We start from the raw sequence: 8,526 nt of genomic DNA, 5'->3' as shown, positions 1-8,526 counted from the left end.
GGAGCCGCTGGCAAGTCAGCAGTCGTGTCTGCTGCAGAGGCCGATGATTACAGGCTGCTGCAGCTTCAAACAAATAGCATGCGGTGTTCACATCATTAATATTCCATTCTGTGTGAATCATTTTATTTATCTTTTGTGTTCATGTTCACAAACATTCTTTTACTTTCTCTCTATTTTTTTTTTTCAGACTGAAGATTACGCGCTGCTCAGAGTAGACAGCCGAATGAAAAATAGCCAAATGTCTCTGGTGAGTTCCTCGCTGGGGGCAGTGGAGTGGAAGAACAGTTTGATTTTGATTTGGTTCAAATTAGTTTGTACAGTAATGAGTACTGTAAGGCTGGGTAAAGATTCAGGTAATTTAAATTTAGGACAGATTTTTGATAGCGGTGAAAAGAAAAACAGATGATGCTCACTGAGCAATTACATCATTTAAATCTAAAATATGAAGACTTGAATTCACTCAGTGTCTTTTTTTTTAAAGAAAATAACTGAAAAGAATTTTCAGTTTAATTTTTGAATCAGGAAAATATGCAGTTCATGTACTTGACAATGTCATTCAATTAACCTTGGCTCTTTTTGTTAATAGTTTCCCTGAAAATGTTACCAGTTGATTATATGTGTAATAGATTTATGTATCATACGTAGGGGGAGGTGCACAAGCTTGATATTTTTTAGGCTCCCAAAGGGTTTAATGGCATAAAAAGTTTGGGAAACCAGCAGATTAGTTAATTAACAAGAAATGAATTGACAAAAAATTGCTGACTCTAGCTTCTGGAATATGAAGATATGGTATTTTCTCACATTTATAGGATTAAAAATAAAAACACAATTTAAGTGATTTAGTAGTCTGGATTTCAGTTGTAAAATAAATAAAAATCCAACAGTAAATAAAAGCCAGAATTTTAGGTTAGGGACTTTTAAAGATTTCGGGTAAATGCTGAATAATCCCACTTTAAATGAAAATGCAACGAGTCCCATCAGTCAGCAGCTGTCTGTTTCTACCAGCTTTCTTTCCTCCATTATAACGCAAATTAATACAAGAAGAAAAAAGGATTACAGTTGACTAAATTACATAGTAATTACTTAGAAGAAAACAAACAGTTGTTATCAGTGTTGTGACTGTTTTGGTCTCCTCCCGCTCCTGCAGGAACGACCCATCTACAAAGGCAGCCAGTCCACTCTGGGCGGGAAGTGGGGGTCTTCGGGTGGGGTGGAGGTGGACGAACTGGGACGTCCCGTAGTCTGGCACGACGGCAGGGAGAGCCTGAGAGGAGCGGAGATGGATGTAGAGAAGGAGGAGCGCAGGAGGAGGGTGGAGTCTTACCTGAAGAGCAGCAACATGTCACTGGTATGTGTCAGCATCAGAGAGATTAGGTTTGAAATGCATTTAGTTTCGCTTGTACGTGTCATATGGTATCGTGTTTTATTTATTGTCATTGTCACTGTCAGACATTGTCATGGAGACACAACACACATGAAGGCTAAAGACATCCTCTTTATTCTATCAGCCATAATAAAAATAAAATAAAAAAACGTGTCTGGATAGATCTGTCCTTTTCCAAATCACATATTTGTTCATTAGTGTACAAATAGGAGATACCATCATTCAACAATGCCACATTTTACAGGAAATTTTACAGGTAAAGGGTTGTGTTCAACACTGCCAAATGTAGAAAAGTTTATATTTCCTTTTACGTTTTTTTAAGTAGATCTAGTGGTGTATTATTGACCAAACTGTTGCTAAACAATGGTTGTTAATGCTACTGCTATAGCAGAGAGTAGATCACTCGGTATGTCCTTTTTGAGTAATTCTACCACCTTAAATAGGGTGGTATATGTTGTATACACACTGCATGGTGTGTTGATTGCTGTTTGGAACAGTAAAAATTGTGTTTTTATATCTGTTTTCTTCAGTTTTTAGCCTGGGTGTGTTGATTTTCGCTTCCACCATAAAGAAGCACACATACGGTATCTGTTGCCGTACAAAGTTTGGAGATGTGTTGTACAACCAAAATATGTTCCAGTCCAAATAATCATTTCAGAATCACAGCCCTATTTAGTCTGTGGAAATGATTAGAGGTGTAACATAATTACTTTTATCTCCATTTAGCACTCTATTGGATCTTTTTTTTTTATCAGAAAAGTAGTAATGTGATATTAATCTCCGTCTACCAGGACTCAGGACTGCCCTCTTCCCTGATTCCTTTGAAGGTCCAGCCAGACGAGTGCGTCGGGCCCAGAGACCAAGACTACCACATGGAGAGAGACTCCCCACAGTCGGTAGCGGAGGAACACGAGGATGACGAAGTCGACGGCTCCTACCAGATTTCAGAAGCGCTCACCAATCACTTCTACTACAGTAATGGCGTCCTCAGGCCCAGGCCACACTCCAACGCCATTCTGCTGCACCCCAGAGGACAGATCATCTAGCCCACAGACTCCCATTCACAACGTGAGAAGAAAGAAAGCCTGTAATGCATTCCTGCATTGAAAATGACTTCATTTATATAATGGGATGTTTGTTTTGTACACACTGACTGCAGTGGGTAATTAGCCCCGAGAATGATCCAAACTTTGATTCTTCTTCTTTTTTTTTTGCTTCTGGCTTGTGAGATTTTGAGCTTTTATCCTAACCCTATAATAATTGGAATGTGTTTAAATTATTTTTGGGTTTTTTTTTTTTTATGCCTTAATTGGGTAGCTGATGATGGAGAGATGACAGGAAATGAGGTGGGGGAGAAAGATGGTGAATGTCATACAATAAAGGTCCCCAGACAGACACAAACCGGTGACATTGCGGTTCAATTTATTTTATCCTAATCCTAATTTTTAGGATTTTTTTTTTTTTTTTTCCACAAACCACAATCTCCTTCAAAGTGCATGTAACAAAGGTTCCTGTTACACAATGTTTACTACCTGCAGTGCTAAAAGTTTATATCCTCTGCTTTGGTGACTTAACAGCTGGGCAAACTATTTTAAATTCAAAGATTTGAATTGGGAGATTCCCAATAAATGATGCCAATTTACAGTTCTTTGTTTACATCATAAACATGCAGGGAAGGAAGATGTGGACGAGGACAACATCTAAGCTCTGATGCTTGACAAAGTGAAGAGTAAACTGCACTCAAAACTCTGATATTTTCACCCTGGATACACCTGTGGATAAGATGTTAGTATGTGTATTTGTGTATGTATATGTATATATATATATATATGTAAGGAGCTCTTTTATGTTTGTGATCATGTAATTAACAGCCAACTGCAGTTACAAAGGTCAAAAAAGGCTGTAACCCTGAGAACCTGAACACAGACATGGACAAAGTCTTCAAACTGGATGGATAAACGCAACAAACTGGTTTCCATGACCCAGTTTTATCGACATCAATGTGACAAAACTGGATGAAACGTGCAGCAGAGGAACTGTAAAGCAACTGTGTATATGTTTTTTTTTTTGTGTGTAAATTGTTTTATATCCATTGTGTTTTTCTATGAAACTGAAAAAGTGGACATGTAAATGTTAAAAAGTTTATTCATAAAAGTACAGCATAAAAACAAAAGTCATTGTTCTTTATTATAACCTGGGACAATTACGCTTGTCTCGGCTCACGCAGGAGGTTTTAAAGGGCATCGTTAATCACAGCCGCTGCAGTAATGTAGCATTCGTATTAGACTGTAGTGATTTCCTGGTTCATCCCTTGTGACGTTTACATCCTTGTAAGCTCGATAACGACGGTTAAGACAGGTAGAAAAAAAAAAGTGCATTTTCACAGGTTGGCTGGGCTCACTGTTACAGGGCGATGAGTTCAGTAATCTCAGAGAACTTCTGTATTTAAAGGTCCAGTCTGTAACATTTAAGAGGATCTACTGGCAGAAAAGGCCCTTGGAGTTTGTTTCTACAGTAGCCCAGTATGGACAAACTGGTTTTGCAGCCACCATAGTTTTTCCTACACACTTCGCAATCTTTTCACATTTCCAGGTTGTGAAATACAGACGCGAGCAGTGTTCAGTTAGTTGTGAACTGCAACTTCAACCCTAGATCCGACTAAATCCTACACACTGGTCCTTTTGACGGATTAGTAAAACATTTTGTGAAATACGCTTATTCACTTAGTTGCTGAGAGTTAGATGAGAGGATTGATACCACTCTCATGTCTGACAGTCAGCAGCTGGTTAGCTTAGCAATGAATTGAACTGACTTCTCCTACGGGGGATTAATAAAGGTATATCTTATCTTATTTTAACTCGAGACTGAAAGAAGGGGAAAACAGCTACCCCGGGACTGTGCAAAAGTAAAACACCTGCCTACTAGCACCTCTGAAGCGTATTAATTAATATGTTAAATGTTTGTTTACAAAAACCAAGTCAAAACCAAACCACAAAAAGCTTTAGAAGCGGGTTATATGCTGGAATTATTTTATCAATGTCAGTATCAAACAAACGAGATATACGGTTGTGTTAATTGGTGGGAATTAGAAAAGATTCTGATTTTGTAACCTTTGAAGAGAGCTAAGCTAAGCTGTAGCTTTGAATGAACTACACAGATCCGAGTGGTATCGATCTACTTTCTCCAAGAAAGTGCATAAGCATATTTCCAAAAATGTCTATGCATACAGAGCGGGTGGAAGTGAACCAGGCGTGGCTGACTGGAGGACACCAAGGACTACCTATAAGATGTAGAGTAAGTTACTGCTGGATATGAATGTTCGTACTATGAAGGATCCTATCTGACGTTACTGAGCTGTAAACATATAAATGGAAGCTATAATGGAATGAGTTTGAATTCTTAAAATGTTAAAATAAGGAGCTTTCTTTGCTTAAAAGCCTTAAAAAATCTGACTTTCCTTTACAAAAAGAAAGATAGTGCCAATTATCTTTAATGAATTGTGCCTCAAATTCCCTGTTTTCGGCTTACAAAGACGACGCAGGTCATCGAGTAATAACCGCTGTGACTTAACTTAGTGTGAGTTCAGTCTCATCCTCTAAGTGCTGTGGTTGTCTTTCCATCAGGTCAAGGAAAATCTGTTTTGAAATCATTCTTCAAGCTTATTCAGATGCAGATCTGGGCTGCTCCACTAGCTCGATTCCCACTGTGAACCTGATAATGAACAGTGGATGGGATAAAAGGTAATGCTGAGGGATATTAGATCTATAATAATACAAACAGGTCGTTGTTGTCCAAACCTTTCTGATTCACAACGACTATCATCAAATCAACATTTAGAAGTGTTTTCTATAAATCTTTTAACCGCCAGGTTTTACAAACAGTACATTGTACCAAAATTAGTTCTTACAATCAAAGCTATGTCAAAGTTATAATATCCAAAAAGGAAACAGAAGTGCACAGTAAATCAGTCGGCTACATTACTTTTCAGTAATATCAAAATACAAAGAGAATTTGTGAAATCGTCTAGACATAAATGCCACAGAGATACTTTCTTCAAACTCTACAGAATCAAACTGCATTTTGGGATAGAGCCTCTTTGTGAGTCCGCTGGTGAGTGCGAAGGTTACTCCTCTGAGAGAAACACTTGCCGCACGTGTCGCACGTGTACGGTTTCTCCCCCGTGTGAATCCGCTGGTGAATCTCCAGGTGGCTGACGCGATCGAAGCTCTTGCCGCAGAACGGGCAGATGAACCACTTCTCCTTGATGCGACGGCTCGCTATGGTTTTGTGCAACTCGGGGTCGTTCAGGAGGAAGAATCTGCTGTCCGCGTTGAAGGCCGACGTGGTTTTAGTCTGCGGTTGCTTCTCCGAGAGGAACCTGATGGACACTCCTCTCTCCGGGTGATTTATTGCTTCTATAGGCTGACTTGGTTGAGCTTGGCTAAAAGGCACGGGAGCCCTTGATTTACTCGACGCACCTTGTCCATTGTCCCTCGCGAACCTGTCCGAGTACGCCGTCTCCGCTGAATGATCAAAAATGTCCAAAGCGTTCTGAATGAGCAGGATCTCCGAGTCCAGATTTTGCGACAGCTGCTTTGGTTCGAAGAAGCAGTCCGTTTCGTCGGCGGTGTCGCTGTCTCCCACCGACACCGACGACCACTGCTGGCTCTCTTGTTCTTCCATGAGCTCAGCAGGTTGGAGGCTCAGCTCCATCTCGTGGTGAGCCGCGCCGTCGTTGACGCTCTGATCAGAGTCCACGATCTGCTCCACAATCTGGACGTCGTCCTCGTCCTCCAGCTTGACTATTAGGTCGTCCTCGTCGTCGTCTCTGCCGTCGCTTTCGCAGTGGTCAGATTTGAGCTGCTCGCACGGTTTCTCCTCCGTCTGCGGAGGCGGCGGGGTTCGTCGATTGGCCGAGGTGTCCGCCTTCTCTCTGACGCTCTGATCAGAAGACAACGTCTGGACTGAATCTATTATCGGCCCTGAAATGACAGAGCAGGCGTTTTTATTTAACTTCTATTCAACCGAACAGTTTTCATTGTATAATAACTTCTTAAAGACGGTTTTATTACTGTGATTTATAAAGGATGGCACACAAAGAAGAGCCAATTGGTAGTATGTATTAGGGCTGTGTATTTATACGATATATATCACAATACAGGGGTTACAATTAAATATATTGTGATACTGTAAACATGGCAATATATGATTGTTTTTATTTAAACATAATTTTAGGAAAAGTTTTTTAAGTATAAAGAACACACCATATGCATAAAATCTGAGTAAAATAAAGTTTACCTTTTTCATGCAACCAGAATAATATCACAAAACCAAATATTGTGAAATATTATTTTTGATATTTTCTTATACCTCTAGTCCAAACACATTGTAGAAGCAGAGTAGAGTTACAGAAATTTGAGTTTCTTTCTGAAACGAGGCCACAATTTGGATCGTTTCTTCCTCTCCACCATGACTCCTTCTTGCTGCAAGTTTCCGGCAGCATATTCACGAGTTTGATGTCATTGATTGAATGTGCATTGATAAAGGAATTGATAAGCTTGGTGGCATATGATTTTGAGGATGGGGCAATTCGGAATCGGTTCTTGTTTCCCATTCCTAGTACAGCTTGTGTCTTCATTTGTGTGTAAATTCAGTTGAATGTACACACTGGAAGAATAGCCTGTGAATGCAGTGTTCACAGTTGACTCTAAACAGTTTGCTTTTGGAGCTCTGACCTCCGTCAATTATTTAACCCAGTGGGACCCCCACTAGGGGTTGGCAAAGCTTCACAAGGGGTTGCAAGGCCTTCTTGATTTTAAAGTCACGTAGTCAGGGGTCATCATACACAAAAGGTGTCCCTTAAGGAAAAAGGTTGGGAACCACTGCTTTTTAAAAATTATTTAATTTTTTATATTTAAATATATCACATAGACAAACACAACTCAAATATAGGACAGTCTGGTCTATCACCCCCAAAACCCCCCGCCCCCCAAGAACTAGACCATTAGTAAATGTTTATACACCCAAACATCCAAACAAAAATACAGCTATATAAATGCATTCATACAAATAAGTTGACGTACACATAGAAAAGAAGTATACAGAAATAATAACAAATAAATTAAGAGTGAAAAAGGTTTTCTGGTGGCCTCTTTGAGGGTATATCTGATTTTTTTTCTAGGTGCACACATGATCTCTCTAATCCACTGTCCATACGCTGGAGGGGGAGAATCCCTCCATTTGAATAAAATTCTTCTGGGCAACATAGAGCAAAAGGCCATCAGATTCATATTGCACACAATAAAAGGAGCGTTTATTGGGGTTACGGGAACCACTGCTCGTTTACTATTCATAAGCCATATATATAAACGTAATAGTTACTTTATAACACACTACAATCTACTTTAAAGGTCTAGTGTGTAGCATTTAGGAGGATCTATTGTCAGAAATGAAATATAATATTTATGGGCATGTTTTTATTGGTGTATAATCACCTGAATATAAGAATAGTGCGTTTGGAGCCACTGTGGTTTTCTTCCTCATGCTTGGAAAGGTAGGATGAAAGCAGTAGCTAGATGCCACTAAATCACGCACACTGGAGCTTTTTAAGGGTTAATCATTTTCACTACAATGTGATTACATTGTAATGTGAATACATACAATAATCTTGGCAATAAACAGTAAGTGATACAACCATGATAATAAAGTAAATATTCCTCTGCAAAACTTTCCTCCCACTCTGCATTTTTCTTTCTCTTATTAGTCTCAGTTTTCTCTTGTCCTTTCTCTTCCTTTGCCCCCCTGTCTTCTTCACCTTGTCTTAATCTTATGTATTCTTCCCTCGCTTCCTCCTACTACTCAACATCTCTCTTTCACCTCCCATTCTCCTCCTGCTCGTTTTTCTCATGCTATCCCTTCACCTCATCCACCTTCTCTTCTTCCTCTCTCCCTTCCCTCCACATCTTCTTTCTCGTCCTCTTCATGTCCCTCCTGACAGACAGGTGCTGGTCTGACTGTCTCCCTCGCCTCCAAAACAACTGTTACGACCCGGCTCGGAAGGGGAAAGGGAAGCAACATAAACCAGTTGGTTTTGGTAGTATAAAGTTATTTATTAACACAGAGAGTTTAACAAAAGAAATAAT

At 39.7% G+C, this 8,526-nt stretch overlaps 2 protein-coding genes across 3 annotated transcripts in view; one reads left to right on the top strand and one right to left on the bottom strand.

The window, feature by feature from the left end:
- Nucleotides 1-3,518, top strand: part of nectin4b (nectin cell adhesion molecule 4b) — a 19,527-nt gene extending 16,009 nt beyond the window's left edge. The window contains exons 9-11 of one of the 2 annotated variants that reach the window (XM_035671329.1): nucleotides 188-247; nucleotides 1,148-1,348; nucleotides 2,212-3,518. In XM_035671329.1, coding sequence (XP_035527222.1) covers nucleotides 188-247; nucleotides 1,148-1,348; nucleotides 2,212-2,430 — 480 coding nt within the window. In that variant the 3' untranslated portion in view covers nucleotides 2,431-3,518. Of the gene's footprint in view, nucleotides 1-187; nucleotides 248-1,147; nucleotides 1,349-2,175 lie in introns of both variants that reach the window. The other variant, XM_035671328.1, reaches the window with a different exon arrangement.
- LOC118335126 (zinc finger protein 382) lies at nucleotides 3,512-6,367 on the bottom strand (the record flags this gene model as incomplete). The annotated part of the gene is given in 1 exon segment (XM_035671331.1): nucleotides 3,512-6,367. A coding segment is annotated over 1 exon segment (645 nt). The 3' UTR covers nucleotides 3,512-5,452.
- Between the last annotated feature and the right edge of the window lie 2,159 nt (nucleotides 6,368-8,526).

This window comes from Morone saxatilis, unplaced genomic scaffold, assembly GCF_004916995.1.
Source record: "Morone saxatilis isolate NCDOM2014 unplaced genomic scaffold, NCSU_SB_2.0 Contig23, whole genome shotgun sequence".
Classification (NCBI taxonomy): Eukaryota; Metazoa; Chordata; class Actinopteri; family Moronidae; genus Morone; species Morone saxatilis.
This window is presented reverse-complemented; position numbering and strand designations above follow the sequence as displayed.